The 17,840-nt window shown below is 37.5% G+C and overlaps 1 protein-coding gene and 1 long non-coding RNA gene across 3 annotated transcripts in view; both read right to left on the reverse strand.

Annotated features, from left to right (window-relative positions):
• LOC129202219 (uncharacterized) overlaps positions 1 to 8,189 on the reverse strand; it is a 44,832-nt gene extending 36,643 nt beyond the window's left edge. Inside the window, exons 1-3 of the long non-coding RNA XR_008575654.1 lie at positions 8,026 to 8,189; positions 7,856 to 7,938; positions 5,099 to 5,324 (exon numbers count right to left, since the gene is read on the reverse strand). This is a non-coding gene — a long non-coding RNA (uncharacterized LOC129202219). The remainder of the gene's footprint in view (positions 1 to 5,098; positions 5,325 to 7,855; positions 7,939 to 8,025) is intronic.
• The window catches only part of NEBL (nebulette), a 269,002-nt gene that overhangs the window by 134,105 nt on the left and 117,057 nt on the right, over positions 1 to 17,840 (reverse strand). For both annotated transcript variants that reach the window (XM_054814590.1, XM_054814589.1), the window contains exon 4: positions 10,319 to 10,426. In XM_054814590.1, the coding sequence (XP_054670565.1) occupies positions 10,319 to 10,426 (108 nt within the window). The remainder of the gene's footprint in view (positions 1 to 10,318; positions 10,427 to 17,840) is intronic.

Genomic DNA, 17,840 nt, shown 5'->3' on the forward strand with positions numbered 1-17,840 from the left:
TCTCCTCAGACTAGACTTTCTCAAAGTCCGGTATTTAGTCACTACAGGGACTGAGGTTTGGACTCCCTCTCTCTGCTACCTGTGGCTTGTTTAGTGAAATATTCAGTATCTGCTCATTTATACCTCACCTTTCTGGTGGACTGAACAGGGTCACTGACTTACCAACTGAGGAAAAACAGGAGACCAAGAAATTAATTCAAGGCAGATCTGGAAAAAAAAAAAATTAAAAAAATTCTGTTTTCCATTAAAATATTGTGGTTGCTAATAGTGAGACTATGTTGGTGTGAGCCAGAGAAAGAATCTTTAAAAAAACATTTCTGTAACTAAATCATTAATTGAATAATACGAGAGCAGAAAGGGTTAGAAAGCAATATTTGTGTCACTCTAATCTGCTTGTTGGAAAAGTGAACTCTTATCCTTCAAGACCTTTGCAGACACAAGCAGACATGTCACATGCAAACTTTTGCTACTTCCTCTCTTGTGTTAGGATGGTTTAAAAGTTTAGTCATTACTCTTACCATGGTGCTGGCTTTGTCACAACTAATGTATCTACTGACAGGCTAAGGAAATCACAGACATATGTGTTAACATGCAAAAAAAAAAAAAAATCTGAGTGCCACAGAGGACCAGATACCCCTGCTGTCAAGGTCAGTGATGTCTGTGAACATCATAGGGGTGAGACATTCAAATCTCCAGGGATCAAGATTAAAGATGGTATTAGCTTTAGAAGAAGCAGAGCATCTTGTTCTTCAGCAGAAGGTTTACTGCCTAAGATGCTGCCCTAGCAACTGATGCACAGTATAAAAGCATCAGATAAGACAGAATTAAAAGCTGAAATGATAAGGAGCTAATGGGTAATATAGGAAAACAAGGAAATAAGAAATTATCTTTTACTTGCAAGCATTTAACTACTCAAGGATCTCTGGAGGTGCTAACTCCTGGTTCTCAACTTTTTGGCTAATTAATTTTTTCTCATTCTAAAAGCTTAATTTTAATTAGCTCCCAAGTTGAACTACTATGAAAAGAGTTTTTATTTTCATTCTCTTTTTTCTATATGTAAAAAACAACTGGCTTCAAAAATACGTACTCATTAAAAATAATGAGTGATTCTGATATTGCTTAAATATATTCAGGTGATATAGGAAAATGTTGGGGGTTTGTCATGATTTAGTTGCTTAGTATCACAACAGAAAAAGCCATATATTTAAATATCAGAAACCTTCCAAGCCAATTTAGTCTTGAAGTCACTAGTGTTTAATGACAGACTCAAAGCCTTTATTCAGATGACAGACTAGAGCTTACAACAAACACTTTTTATAGTTGTCTTCATTACACCTTGGAATTTTTCATTCCATAAACTACAATACAAAGAAGCATGTGCCCTATAGTCGATACTGCAGCAAAATGTGAATATAGCATAACTGTAAATTTTATGCCTACATTTACATAGCTGTTTTGGCCTCCAATTAGGATTTTTAGAGTTTTAAATAAGTACATATTGACCTAGAGGTTTACTTGCCTTTCATATAAGCCTTGCCTTGCAATACAAATGTTATATCACAAATAGGAGATGAAACAAGTAAGACATTGCTATATTTTTCTTTCATATCTCCTAACTAGGTATTTCTATTTTATTACTATTTTAACCGGGGGGGGGGGGGGGGAGAAAAAAAAAAAAAAAGGTATTTTTCTAGACTGGATTGAACATTTTGATCATCAAGAAATAGAGCGTTCTTTACTGAATCAAAGTGTATCTCATGTAAAGCAACCCATCAATCCAAATACAGGTTTAACCAAATACAGGTTCACTGAAAATTTATCAATGCCAGTGACGTAACTGAATACCACGCCTTAGATTTTGGAGTTGAATGACATTGTTCTAATGTATCACAAATACATGTTTTAATTATTTTTCTGTAATGCTCAGCTTTGTTGCCGTTGTCTAAAGAGAAGCATGATAGGACATCTCTATCAAAATATTTAGGCTATCATTTGATTCAATTCTACTTAAAGTCTACAGTTTTGCAACCGGTTTACAATTAGCATTCGTTTCTCATGCATGAGTTGACCCACTTACAAAACGCAGTAAACCCATGCCTTTGGGGATTTTTCTGGACGGCTTGTTTTACTTCTGCCACACAACTCATTTTACATTGTCAATATAGTGAGCAAGGTTACAGTCATCCTGTCAAATTTATTTATTTAAATTAGAATCAGAAAGACTATACTATTCCCTGTGGAACTTCACTGAAAACTATTTGAAACTTTGAGATGTATTTTAACATCATAAAGGCTCTATAACTTTTGTAATCAACTGATTTCATATGAAAGCAGTGATACAGAAGAAAATACGCAATAGTTACAGCAATTTCTTCTATAAACTTATAAAAAGGACTTCTGAAATCCTAGAAAAAACATAATCAACCACAACAATATATATCATATTATATTTGCTAAAAAAGGAGAGAAAAGAGTTTTTTCTAAACAAGCCTAAAGAATAAAGCCAGATGGAATACAACCATTTAAGAGGCAGCTATGTAGGCGTCACATCTGCTTGCTTTGACTACCAGAGATCCACTTAACCTAGAATATTTCCCCCTACATCTTTGAGGACAATTTCAGCTTCACATTAGTGACGGTTCTTTTGAGGTCACCTATCCATCCTCACTGTGGGGCTTATGAAAGCCTTCCCCAAGCAGAAAATGTCCCAAGGCCACATGCCATTCAAGTCCAAATACACGTGGCTCTGACAGACAGGCACTTCCCTTCTATACAATCTACTGATGTGGCATTTTTCTCACACGTTAGTAGCTTACTAGAACTTCAGTATAAATTTGGGGTTAGTGTTTCAATGGACTTACCCAAATGTCTATCTGAATTTGCACATCTAATGCTATTATGGGCAGTATGGGATATAACAGCTCACACAACTCACTGACACCCATTATAAATCCCTATGTTTGATGTTAACAGTTTTTGCAAATGCAGTTGCCTCTCTTGGGCAGGGGTTTGTTTTCCAGTTTCTCAATGATAAAATGCTTCTGCTCTTTCTGGTGAAGAATTATGCATCTTTCCACCTGTGTTACAGAAGAAGTAGTCTTATAACAATGTCACTGATAGACTCCAATACTTTTACTGCTCTGGAGCAGAAAATTGATCTTCAGCAGGTGAAGAACATCACCATGTTAGGAATATCTGTTTTACTACCCCCATGGAATATGACCTTATATATTATATACATCACTGCAACTTGAAAGTCCACCTGTTCAGTAGAACTTTTCCAGTAGTTAAAGTCAACTAAATTATTCAATTCCACCTGTACTGACAGATTCATACATAATGATTGTAATGAGTATCTGACATTCCAAAAACTATTCTTCAGCTTGGCATTTCCAAGTCTAAAAATACTGTTTCTTTCCACATGTTGGGAGTTATTGCCATATATATCACAAGGATTAAGAATGGGAGACCAACAAAGAGAACCTGAAAAAGTTACGGGGACAAAAAAAAGAAGTCAGCGCCATCCCTGATGAATCACGAACACACTGCTCTGGATTCTCAGGGATTTTTTCTTCCCCACGAACAGCTGCAAAATTCCCTAGGAAAGGTTATTCCTTCCTCTACCTCTAACAGAAGGCTGACATAGAAGATAATGGTTTACTCTTGGTGCCACTTACTGGCTTAGCATGAATACTTTATTCTCTGTGCTCTAGTTCTTCATGTGAATAGGGACTGCATAAAAAAAGGAGATGCCAATACCTCCCCAATTCTTAGACAACTCTGAAAACAATTTCATTCAATACTGCTAAAGAAGTGAGAAAGAAGCTTTGAGGAAAACTCCACAAAGAAGTTACAGGTTGATTTTACAACATTTTATGGTGTGTGAAATATCATACTGTACAGTAAATGAACAAATATTACAAAGCTGAATGCTTGGTGACTTTTGTTCTATACAGGGATCAAAGCAGGAAGAAGTGGACAAAGCAGCATGCCATTAAATAATTTAAGACTTTTTACTGAAAGGGTAGGTACAGAATTCATATACATAGGGGCTGATTTAACACTGTCTTCTTCTAATTTTGCATAATACCTTGATAATTATCATTAAAAAAAGATTTTTCTTTTTTTAAGTAGAATATACATTGAGGTTTGAAATGTATTCTCAAAGGTTTCCAGTTGCTCACTTAGCACAAGTTCTATCTAAAATTTTACTTACATTTCCTTAGACTCATCATTTCTTAAGCATGTGTTCAGTCATTTTACAAATTTCTGAAAGTTTTACAGTATATGAAAGTTATATAAACATCTCCCAAAAATACTCATAGTAACTGAAAATTGACGTGATTCTTTTGCTAAGTCATTTCTAAAGCATTTATTAGGACCCTACATTTAAACGCAGAATTATTTCTGCTTACTCAAAATAAGAAGTCAAAAAACTTAAAAATAATAGAAAGCCAAAGGACCTGGGGCTTCTCAGAATTTCCATTTGTATGTATCTATACAAAGCAAGATTAGAAGATAAATCCAACAAAGGGACAAGGTTGGACATGACTCTATGCATGTATGTTCACTGCACAGGAGCAGAGTAGGAACTCCACCTTCTCGCAGAGGTACACTGGTATCAGCAACAGGAATGACATATTCAACATCCTAGCTTCCAGCCAGAAACGAATGCTGTTGGACACAACCGGTAGATGCTTAATCACATGAGTTATACGCAGCATATTTGAAATGATGTTGTGTGGAATTAAGCCTATAGCATACCAAATAATGAATAGCTCTTGGAGTTGCAGTTCATGTTATACTGTCATAGGAACCAAGGGCAGCAGAAGGCAATCAGTACTGTGGTGCACCAAGGCTTCCACGCCTGTGGCACTTCATACACTGGTCAGCAAGTGCTATTCTGCCTATGTTAGTAGACACAGTTCTCATATATGATTAGATGCATATTTTCCAAATGAAACAACAACAACAACAAAATCACGCTTAGGAATATAAAAACAGTCAGATACAGCGTGAATCACTTCAGCAGCAGTGAAAATCCCAGTGTTGCCTTGAACAATAGAAGCTCATTTTGTATGCGATTTAACATGCTTACCCGGTCTCTTCGTTGGTGTGCCATGGTTGGTTTTGTGAAATGTAGACATTCATGTTGCCGTCAATTTTTCTTGTTCCCTTTCATGCTATTCTTCTCCTTTACTTGAATTCAATGGAGGGAAAAAAGCCCTTAGAGACGAGTATCTGCAGGCTTTACGCTGCGAATCCTACAAATGGAGCTCCGGGCCTTGTTGTTAACATCTTCTCCTGCCAATTTTCTCTACAATCTGTTTTGGCAATTTAAGAGACCATTTTATGTTTGAGCAAGTAAACAGGTTGAACAACTGTGCCAATAGCTTCCAAATATGGAGCCATGGCTCAATGTCTATTTGGGCAGTTTCTAATTTCAGATGTGCAGATGTGCACAAGTACAGTAGCAATGACATTTTTTTCCTGCTTTAGTTGCTACATGAAGACGTATTTGTATCACATTGAGGTAGTACCCGATTCCTTATCATTTGTGTCTTTCTTTAGAAAACAGGTGTTTAGTTGATTAAAATTAGAGGGGAAATCCTGTCCTCCACTGCTTCCCCTGAAGCTGTATAAATTTAACTGAAGGTAGAATGTGACCCTTGATACTTAAAAACCCCATGCAACGTATTTCATGAAAGATAATGAATACATAGCCTTTCTCATTCAAATACACTGCTTTTGAAAATGTTACAAGATTTTAGTTTATAAGAAAATTCTATTGCATATAATAAAACATTACATTTAAAGGAAGTGCAATTCTACGTAATAATTCAATGAGTATTTAAAACACTGTTTTCACACAAATAAGCAAAGAGTTTTGTTAATTTACTTCCTGGAATCAAGCTGTTAAACAACAAAAAAAAAAAAAAAAAAAGGATGGTTGGCTTTATTTGTAGCTCTTCCAAAATCAGCTGGATTTCATGCTCACTCTCTGCATCCAATACAGGCTTCACTAACTTCAGGTCCCGGTATATGGGGGAGACACCTCCATCCCCCAGGGCTGATTCACAATGACCTTCTCTTTACTGACTAACTCTACTGACCTTCCTAACTTACGGTCTTCACCAGAACAGGATACCTTAGAAATGTGCTCTGTAAACCAAATTTAATCTGTTTATTTTCCCTTTTTTACCTTAAGGTACAGTTTTCATTTCACATACAATCCAAACCTCCTGGCAAACAAGTCACGTGCATATAAATGAACTGCATGACTCCATTTTGCTAGCTCTCAAAGGGAAGAAGGGCACAGATGTGTGCCGCTTCTTGCTCCCACATGACTTACGTTCACAACAGCATGAATGTGGAAGTGAGAAATGCTTACACGGGCTCTCAATGTAATGAGGGCAACCACTGTGAGAGCTTCCATGCACCCTTCCAGCCATACAACCAAGCTAACCTCTACTATCCAAGCACTGGCCTTTATCTTAATGAAAGCTTCTCACTTCATCAATTTGTATGGACACCTGTTTTGCTTTATACTTTGCAGACATTTACCAGGAACAGATTTAAGAAAGAGCAACTTATTTCACATAGGATAAAACATGCTTCAAGCCATATATCTAGACATAAAAGTGTAGTGGCTGTAAGTTGCAGCTCATTCCTGCAAACTGCTGAAAGTGTGCCATTTCCCCAAAGGAAATGTTATTAGATTGAGTTCCCACTTCTTCATTTACCCATGTGTCATGATAGATATCAATAAATAGACTTTTGCCATCTTCTTTAAGTATTCTGTTCCTTTTGCCACCTTAACTTTTTCCTTGCAAAAACAGTTTACAGTTTGCTGATTGGCAAAAGCACCTATAAAAAGATGTGGTATTTTTTTCATTTTGAGAATATTTGCACTCATATTGAAAATCCTCTCAAAGTTCAAGGTGGACAAAAAACACTGCAAGGTCTTCTAACAAAATTAACACATTTCTCTGTGTGAGCAGTATAAATTTTGTGCATATTAACTACACATTCAATGGCACATCTGCAGCAGAAGTGATGGAAATTTTGTATTTGGAATAATTGAAAAAATAATAATAAAATTTTATAATACTTATAAACATGTATACTTTTTATAATACTTATAAACATTTTCACACATATTAATTCACAAAATGTATTTAAATTTTAAAATGCCAGCTCAGCCATGCAAAGGGTGCTAAAAATCCTGCAAACTCATCAGTCAAAAAAAGCTGCTTAGTTTATGCAGCCTTCCCTACATCAATCCAGACTAACATGCTAATATGTCTGGTTTACACTTTTCAAGCTAATTAATGCTAAGAAGCTGTAACAGTTGTAGTTTGGGGCAACTGAACCTGAATGTCCCGGAGAGGCTTTGTGATTCTTTCTAACAAGCATTTTGTACATCCGCAGAATTAGGCTTTTAATGCTAAAAAACATGAGACACTGGGGTAAATTTCATTTTTTTTCTAAGAAACTCCATTCTGGTCCTGATACATCCATCCAGCCACAAAATAAATTCCATTAGTTTGGTCTAAGTCTTCAGAGGCAGAATGCTGGTGGCAAAATAGCAACCAAAATCCAACGCCCTCTGTCAACCCACTCTCCTCCCACCCCCCTCACTATCTTTTTTCCTTGCAAGGTTAATATTGATAGCAGAAGAGATTCTTTAAAAAGTCAGAGTACTGTGCTAATATTCATGTATGCTGAAAACTTAATATCAGGACAAAAAGACAATATTTTATGAAGATGATTGCTAAATAACATCTATTATCATTACTTTTATTTTGTTATTTATCTTCATCAAAAATAGCTACACTTAACTGTGCTCACTTACCCCTTCAATGAAGTTTTTACAATTTTGTTTCAAATAGGCTCTTTAAGAAGTTTCTCATACTTCAAGGTGAATTCAAAACAGAACTGAAAATTAAATATATATATATTAGTATTCTTCCATTTTGCTATATATGAAAAGTAAAATTATTTTAGAATTATTAAAATGCTTACCTTTCAGTGTCTTGAAACCTTAATTAGGTCCAGGATGCATACTGTTTATCTGATAAATACAGAAACTACTCTGTGTGGAATGCATTTCTATAATACAGGAGTTTTCAAATTAGATTCAAGTTGTGGCTTATGCAGAATTATCCTTCTAGGATACAATGCTATAAATCAAATTATTATTTTAGGGTAACCATAAATGAAATGCAACATCTTTTATCATGCACATTTTAAAATTCCATTTTACCCTTCACGATTAATTATTTCTAATAGAGTCCACGACTTGGAATCTCTGTCAGCTACATACATCAAGAAAAGAAAACAACTCCATATTGTTGAGACTGAATGGAACAAATCTGTATTGTTAAGACTGGATAGAACAAATCTATATTGTTAAGACCGGGTGGTTAGGAATGAAGAGACAGGAGTGGTACATCCAACCACAAAGAAAAAAAACTTAAAAGAAAAACACTTTTCACATTTAAAAAGATATTTCTGGGTCTGAAAAGGCAGGTAGATACCTTTGGTTCAGGAGCCAGTGAGTATCACAAATAGTGCAACAAGGTCTTCTGCTAGAAGAGAAATCCCTTTGTCCTACTCCAAAATAGAGGTGGGAAGAAAACTTTCTCATCTCACAAAACTTCTTGTTTGCTTTTATTTCCTACCTTGCCACAACAGAAAACCCAATAAGCTTTGAACACGAGAGACAGAGAGAGAAAGAGTATGCAAGTGAGCTGTGTCATACTATCTATATTCTGATGCTGAGGGTACTGGGCTTAGGAGATCTAATTAAATTTCTTGGCATGCCAACATCCAAAACTGAGTACCGTGGGCCTGCTGTGGGGTACTCCTCTCAACCTCTCCTGACAGAGCAGACCCATGCAAGGGATTAAGTATTCATCAGAGCATTGCTCGTTTCATCTCCTTGATGCATTCCAGAACTACCCCACACAAAAGAATCACTCTCACTCGAGGAAGCTATGTAGGTCATGAGAGGACCTAATTTAAGTTCCTGGTCTGAATAAAAAAATACAGCTGATTAAAACCAGGGACTCGCTGAAGTTTCCCAGATCCCAAATGGAAGTCTTAATGGCCATGCTTTTTGCCACTCTGAAGAATACATCTTTCTCTCTCACAAACCAGAAATTTCAGTCAGCCCCAGAATCAACATAAGATATGAGCTTTTGTTCTCATCTTATCTACCCACAGGAACATTTGTGCAGCTTTCAAATTAACTGTCCTCCCCATTTGCCACAGCTCCAGGAAATGAGCCCCAGTTTTTCACCTCAAAGACCAGCTCTGGACATCAAAATCCTAACTAGTGAATGCTTCAGCAAGAATGTTACATCTCCATTGCTGTCATAAACTAGTACTTTTCAGTGACACATCCCAACCTGAAAAACATTTTTTCTTTCCAGTAAATAAATCCATCATTTTCTTCTGATCATACTTACACTGGATGCCTCTGATGCTGTTGTTTTATTACTACAAGGAATGAATTAAAAAAATTTTCACAAGAAAAGACAAGTTCTCCTAGCAGAAGAATGATCAGGAGGGAAGCCAGGACAAGCTAATGGTATTGATTCTGTATCATTTCTAGTTAGTTCTTACCTATTTCATACATATCATGACTTGCACTACATATCACTCAATATTACATCATGCAGTGAGTTAAACGTGCTACAAGGGAATATAATATAAATAAATAACTTTCCTAATGAAAACATAAGTCAGGAAAAGTACCATCTTTAAAAATCCCACTCCTGAAAGCATTCTGCAATCAAGCTCTAAGCTAATGAAACACATGGTTACGTTTTGCTATTTGTCATTTCTTTCTCGTCGTGCAGAACATTGTCTTGCATGTATTTTCTTTAAAACTCAGTATCAAAATTTTATCTGCTTCTAGAAAACTTCATCTTGCCAGTTATGCTAATTTTGACAGCCCCTGCTAAAAAAAAAAAGACAAAGCTTTATGGCTTATATAATTTATATAGTTTCCATGTAAATAAAAAGTTACAAAAGTATTCTTAGTTGCTGGCAAATCTATTAAAAAGGCAAAAAGTGTCAAATCATTGTAGTATAGAAAATACTTTGAGCACATGTGCTGAAGGCTGGAAAGGTGAACACACATTGCCAATGTGCTGTACAAGTCCGTGGTATAAAGTTACACACGCTTCCAAATCTGACATACACAAATCGGTCACCAAAACCAGATTCTTCACTCTCACAGACTTCATCAGAAACACCAACAAACACACTATTTCTCCATCTACAATCACTTTAGGTGGCAGTCACATACATTACTGATTTGTTCCTGAGTCCTTTTCAGTCTTTGTAACTCGGGCGTATCGGTGACAATACTGAACCCTCTTCCTTTGCTTTCTTCAAAGTCTCTTTTGTATTTTACCTACAGAATAGAAAATACAGAAGAAAAGCGTTGTGTTTATTTTCCACAATGTGCCTCTAGCAATGTAGCAAATTATTTTTTACTGTAAATAAAGCTTTCAGCCCTTAAAAGGGAAGCCTTCCCGCATCCACAAACGGAGACTGGCAGCAAGTGGGCAAAATTCCCCACTACCCCAGCAACTGCGTCCCCTGGGGGTGCCATGGGCTCTCCTCCACATGTACTACAACTGTGGAAAGATCCCTCTCTGTGGTCATTTCATTCTCAGGGCAGCAAGCGCAGTACTGCAGATGCCAACACAGCATCAAGCAAGCACGTACTTTCACACAAAAAATTAGCTGTAACTAAATCTGGAGTCTTCTAATACACAGATTCACATTCCAGCTTCTCTTCATGATGAGTCTACCATTCTCTTCCCCGGCTGAAACATAAATTACACGTTAAAAAAATGCTGCATGAAAAGAGTATTTAGAAGATTGTAAAGGCAAACATTCATAAGTTAGGGAATGGTTGCCTCTACAAGCTTAATTTGTCCCTCTTGCACAGATGCATTAGGATATTGTCTTTAATCAGGTACTCATATATTACTCTTTGACAGGCCCCCCTGCTTTATTCTGTACACAGCAGAGATGGTTCCATATGTGCTAGTATCCTTTTTCGGGCCAGACTATTCAAATCCTACCGTCAAGGTAGGGATATTCGTTTCCTCAGGAGGTTTTTTATAGCTCTCATCACAGTCATTAATCAATCTTCATAATGCACCCTGGAAAGTAGGAATGGCATTAACCGCACGTCTAGGGCAACCTGCAAACTGAGGTGAAAAAAGCTTAATTTCCAAAAAACATACAGGGGTCTCAGGGTGTACACTCCCAGATTCCTAACACTTGAATATGTTCAAATTATGGACTTATGTTACTTGTACAAATACTCAGTACTTCCGCGAATCAGTCTTGGGGAATCTCAATTTCAACATAAAGAAACAAGATGAAATCTGCAAAACCTTAAGTCACTGTTGAGCAACAGACAAAACTGTGTAGCAAAGACAGAGTTGGGACCCACATCTCCACGGATGGATTCAGCTACCTTATCCATAACAACTTCCTCTTACTTCCTATGTCCCCTGCTTTGTGCACTACACACATCCCGATTCTGCAACACATGGGAGAGCGGTAGTACAAAAAACAGTATTCTCCTTTATATAACTGATATCCAGAAAACATCCGGCTTATGCACCAAACTTTTAGTTTAAGGTCGGCATAGGCTTATTTCATCAACAAGCACTTAATGTTACGATGGTGATATACAGGAAAAAAATACCCTAGATCACAAAAGTAAAGTTTCACAAGGCTATAGAATACAGTTTCTTCTGCCCATCCTAATCCTCAATGTGTATACTCACAATCATTGCATTTTCTTTAAATGCAGTTTTAGTGTATATAGTTATCATTGTATACGGTTCACACATAGGCCCATCATACAAACCCTTGAGACACTGCAGTAAATGACCACAGCAGCAACCATTTTTCCTGTGTCCCACCTGTAGAGGTAGTTGAAATTCATACACGAATGACTGTAGATTTCACACAAGTATATTCTTTTCACCACCCTGAGACCAAGGAAACAGTGCTGCCACTCGGGCTTTCAAGGAAAGCATGGAGGTGGGCCATGCCCTTTTGTTCTCTCCGCAGGGTTCAACCCTTTTCTTTCCATTTGACCACCATTTTCAGGCATCACTTTGTCTCCCTCTGAGCTTCTAAACTAGTCTAGTCCACCTCTCCATGGCTTCTTGCTAAGTCCCTTTACCAGAGGCACTTCAAATATCTTTCTCAAACATGCTTCTTCTATTGCCTATTACCTCCCTTTACTTCCATCAAATGGCCCTCCATCTTGCCCCTGACTCTCAGAGGCTTCCTTGAACATACTGGGTGGACATAATATTCCAGGACTGGTCTGGTGCTAAGAAAGAGGTCTTATGAATATATGTGAACTTTCTTTATTTGAAGTCATACAAAACTTTAACAAATTTGGACAGACTTCCATGGCCAAGGACACATGCCTAACACAAAAGATTTTCTTCCATCTCAGCAAGCTTCAACTCTTCAGCCATAAATACTAAGACAACAGAGCTGTTCAACAAAAAAAAAAAAGTGTCGAGAATTTTAAATAAGGGAATAAAAGTCTGTCCCAGTCTCAGCACTGGCAACAGCTGAGTATTTTGCATAAAAATTCCAATTTTGGCCTGAGGCAGACAGCTGACATGGAAATGTTCAGCCTTACTGCTTAAAGTTCAGCGGAATTATGAGCAAGCAAACACATCTTATAATGGGAAATGGGCTCATCCCTGCCTATAAGAGATTACCTATTGTTAGAAAGAGCATTTCCTGTTATTAGTTCCAAATGTACCAGCCATTAACTTCAAATGACCTTTATTCATCTTGCAAAGGAACAGAAGAAGAAGAGAGGGAAGGAACTAGGTAGTTTTAACTTCACATTATTTTAATCCTTCAGTCAGATAAAAAGGCCTCCTACTCTCTATTAATAAATCACTTCGCAGGAGTAATGTTAACTATATCCTCCAGAGCAACTACTCTGAAATCATAAAAAAAAATGGAAAATAATAGCAGATTTAATGTATGCATTATTGGATTTTGCTATCTAACTTAAAAATGACATTTTAAGTTATAAAAATCACAAAGAAATGTAATGTTTCATGAAGACCAGTGAAACATGGCCCACTAAAACCACTAGTTATTATAAGTTCGAAAGAACAAAACCCCTTAGTTTCCAGAAAATGTCAAATAATAAAAATGCCAGCAGTCATTCAGAACTTGGATCCAAAAAAATCCTATTCAGTATCAAAAATGCATATGAATGAAGAGGGGAGAAAGCAACTGCTGACTGACCTCCAATTTTAGATAATTTAAAAATTCAAGTTTTTCTTACCCAGAGACCTTTTAGTTACTACAAAATCAGGGATTAAAATGCAATTTAATTGCTTTCAACCAATTTACAGTACAAAAGAATACTCTGTATGGGAGCTGTAAATATCACTATAATGAATGACTTAACTGTGTACCGGGTCTGGCTGGGATGGAGTTAACTTTCCTGCTAGCAGCCCATATAGTGATGTGCTTTGTATTTGTAGCTAGGACAGAGCTGATAACACACCAGTGTCTTGGCTATTGCTGAGCAGTGCTTGCACAGCATCAAGGATGTCTCCTCAACCTCACCCAAAGGCCAGTAGGCTGGGGACAAACGAGGGGCTGGGAGGTGACACAGCCAGGACAGCTGACCCCAACTGACCAAAGGGATATTCCATATCATAAAACATCACATTCAACAACAAAAGCTAAGGGGGAGGGAGGCATTCATTATTAAAGCATTTGTCTTCTGAAGCAATTGCTATGTGTACCGAGGCTCTACTTCCCAGGAAGTGGTTTGACATCATCTGCTGATGGGAAGTCGAGAATAAATCTTTTTTTTTGCTTTGCTTCTGTGTGCAGCCTTTGCTTTTTTCCCACTAAACTTCACCCACGAGGGTGGTTTTATTGTAGCTTTTCCCTCTGTCCTGTTGAGGAGGGGGAGTGCATGGGCACATTGGTGGGCACCTGGCAGCCAGCCAAGGTCAACCCACGACAAACTGGAACCCTTAAAATTTAGTTTTGAAAAGGAAATGTCTATAACCCCTAATGACTAAATCATAAATGCAGTCATTTCCTACAGAGATGATTTTTAGCGACTCATCACCAAAACCCCAGCCAGTGGTTCATAATGCCTCCCTCTTGGCTCCAAAATTCAGTGTAGTATCACAAATGCAGAACACCCTCAGTGGTGAGTGCCCTGAAAAATTGATCCTTTGAGAAACAATGTGTGGCATAAACATTAGAAATAAAACAGTAATAAATCAGCATAAATGAAAACGTTTTAAGTTAAAATACTTAATGAGAAATAATTCTGCACAGACCCACAGTAAAAGGACTAAGTGATCCAACAGATCTTTAACAAATCAAACTTCTCAGAGTCATGACATCAGCAATGTATCTTTGAGAGGATTGTGTAAATCCATTCATGAGGTCAGCATGAAGTAGTCAAGGACAGAGGGTCCATCTTACTCTGTACATTAAATCTCATGCTGGAGAAAATGTTGCTCTTTTTTTTTTTTGCAGGTATACTTGGTACTTGGCAGCAAAGCCACCTATTAGCAAAACAAGATTAATTTTTCCTGTGAAAAATACACTGAAAATATAAATGGAGCCTAAAAGATTGATTATTCTCCTGGTTTTTTTGGCACCTACCCTTAGTCCAGACTCATTTGCAATAACAGAAGTATGTATCAGTTGAACAAACAACATAGGAGTCCAAAAACACCAAACAAAAAAGCAGAGCAAGAAGGAACATGGTGGATCCTCATGCTTTTATCATCACTGGAGAGCTGTGAATAATGTCTACCCCAGAAACACTCTTCATTCCATCTCTACCTCAAAAAGTTACTCAGCCACTACAAAGCAAATATTAAATCCCCAAAAGCTGAGGCAATGTCAGAGCTGGTTTCCTGGGCAGCCCCTTCTCCACCTCCCTGTACAGACCAGCTATGTACTATGTACTACCTGTGCCAATAATCTGCTTCCAAAATATCTTCTTTCCTTACTGTGATACACTGCATAGCCCCACAGACTGTGGCATCATCATGCCTGATGTCCAGCAAGGAAGGAGTAAGCAGGGTAGAATGAGAGGACAGGATCAACCCGTCACACCACATTTGCCCTGAAAGGAATGTTCATAGACCTATGGTCTTTACCACACCCTGAATATTTATGAATTTGTTTCAGTATGTTGTATTTGAGGTTTGCCCAGAGCCATCTGCTCCTTCTGTGCCCAGCACACACAACTACTTCCCAAAGGTCACCATCTGCTAATACACTGGTTTTCACAGACTGGCAAGAAATCCTCTCCCACAGTACAGGTCCTAGAGGCGCATCTTGGCAAAGATGCCTTTGTTTGGATCTGCTTCTTTCACAGAGCACCTACGTCTGTTGATTTTGCCTTGATTTGTCTTGCTTCTTACAAATTTAATGGCAAGACAGAGAAAAAATTTACTCTGTAAATTAGGTTTTTATTAACGTGACTTAAAAAAAAATGTTTACAGGTAAATCAAACATAAAGATTCCAGACTAACCTCAGTAAGACTTCCTTTTAGTTGCCTAATCCCTCTTATGAAGGATCCCTAACATTATTCTATCTGACCAAGCTAAGTTTCAGTCTTCACAGCATAGTCTCTCTTCTAACCCTGCCCATGGTTCTAAATCCCATTCATCTCCTGCTCATGTTAGAGGTACATTTAAGTCCCACCTAAGGCCCAACAACAGTCAGTACTCAAGTTGCCCTAGCATTGCTTCTCCTAATGGCAGTAAAACATGGTCCTCCCACTGTCACTCAATTAGAACTATTGTTCACAGTAAATTTAAACAGCCTTCTGGAACGCAAGAACTGGGAATGGCCCACAGGGCAGACTAAACTGTCCTCAAGACTCTTATATGAACTGGAAGCTATAGGTTGGGTATTCCTTAGGGAAGTTAAGGAGCTATGGACTCCTAAAATGCCACCGATAAATGAGTGTTACTGGAACAAGGGACTGCAAGGTTAAAGATTTCCTCCCCTTAGTTTTACCGTTGTCAGGTAAAGGAATCTGCGTTAAAAGAAAAAAAAAAATTATAGGGAGTAAAATAAAACAAAACAAAAATCCCCTGATACTGCATTTTGCAATTTTTTTCAAGCAGTCTTTGAAACACATACAGTCATATTTTAGAAATTTTTCCTTTTAATATAGTAAAAAAGCCATTTTCACAATTCACGGCTCTGAAGCATTCATCCTAATCGCTGAAACTTTCTGAGAGAAGAAATTTTCTCATTCAAAGCTGTTTTAAATCTGAAAAGGCCAGCACTCCAATACTACAAAAAACATTTGCAACTACACAGAGTAAAAAGGTTCAAGTGCCATCACTAACATTAAATATACTGTCTTTCTATACACTTCATTCAAATATTGGGCAAGTCTGTCTGTGCTACCCTGTAGAGTACGCCTGAGCAAGTCTTCAACGATCTGCAAATCTCTGCACTGTAATTCTCTGAGGACTTTCACAGTTTTGCCAGGGAACTACTTCTAACAAACAAAAATCTTGGAATCCACGTCAGAACAGTTAAAATGTTGGATGGGTGCGAATTAAAATGTATAAATAGTAACTCTGGAAATAATGTCTCTATAATGTTGTCTCTTTATACTGAGGATGGTGAGAGTGGCACACAGAAAAAGAGCACAGGCAAAAGTGTTCCAGACCCCAGGATGTGCAGGGACAGGAAATTAGAGGCAGTGAGAGATCAACAATTTCAGAATGAGAAAAAGATGGAGTCCTCCATATGGATGTATGACAACAGCATGTGAACAGTAGCTGGAATCCAAGTAAAATTTCAACTGAAGAGAGGGCGATCTGAGACTGTTTCAACATGCTCACCTAGGCTCCACTCCATCAAAAGGTATTTCCACCAAAACCACTTAGGTGCTTCTGCCCAGTAAATTATTTTTATGCCACTAAGTATGCTGCTCAAGTGTCTTGTACCTTGTTTTGCTATTAGGCAAAGTGAAAGTCAGTCATACCCTTTCCTATTAAAATATAGCACTAATTTTCTCCAAAGTCCACACACACAGAGAATGCTACATAAAGAATGAGCCAGTGGCAGATCAAGCTGTTTTGCCCCCACTTCCACCAACAATTATCATTCATTTAATTTGTGAAACAAACTTTACAGCAATATTTTAGAAGCAGTAAATACATTCCATGCAGAAGTGCAGCTGAGGAGAGATGAGGTTGCAACCTTCATGTCGGACAAATACTGTCAGATCTTCTGTCCACTCTCTATCACTTGGTATATTCTGTGTTTGAACTAGTTTATCTCCAAGGAACAGAAGCCTGAGGAGATGAAGGATTTCTTACTCTTGCACAGCAGAAATAGATCTGTCTTTACTATATCTCATCACCAGGCAGAAAATTAAAGATTGATATGTTTAATGTAAATGCAACCTGATAAATTACCACAATTTTTAATAATAACAACTTCAAAAATTAAACTGGTGACAGCAAACTCGTCAAAACAGAAAGATAATTCTCAGAGGTATAGGAAGTAAGAATAAATAAAAAAGTAAATGCCTCATATACAGGTTTTCTAAGTCCTGGAATATGGTTTTAACTCCAGGTTCTGAACTAAAGATACAGTCACTGTTTTGCTGTTCTCTCCATCAGAAAGGCAACCACCGGGAAAATGATGAACTCATGAGCTGTATACTCTGAAGGAAGTACGCAGTAAATCCCAAGCATGCGTGAGCTTGCTCTGCCTACTCTCCAAGGTGGACAGAAAATGCGTA

The sequence above is a fragment of the Grus americana genome, chromosome 2 (genome assembly GCF_028858705.1).
Source record: "Grus americana isolate bGruAme1 chromosome 2, bGruAme1.mat, whole genome shotgun sequence".
NCBI lineage: Eukaryota > Metazoa > Chordata > Aves > Gruiformes > Gruidae > Grus > Grus americana.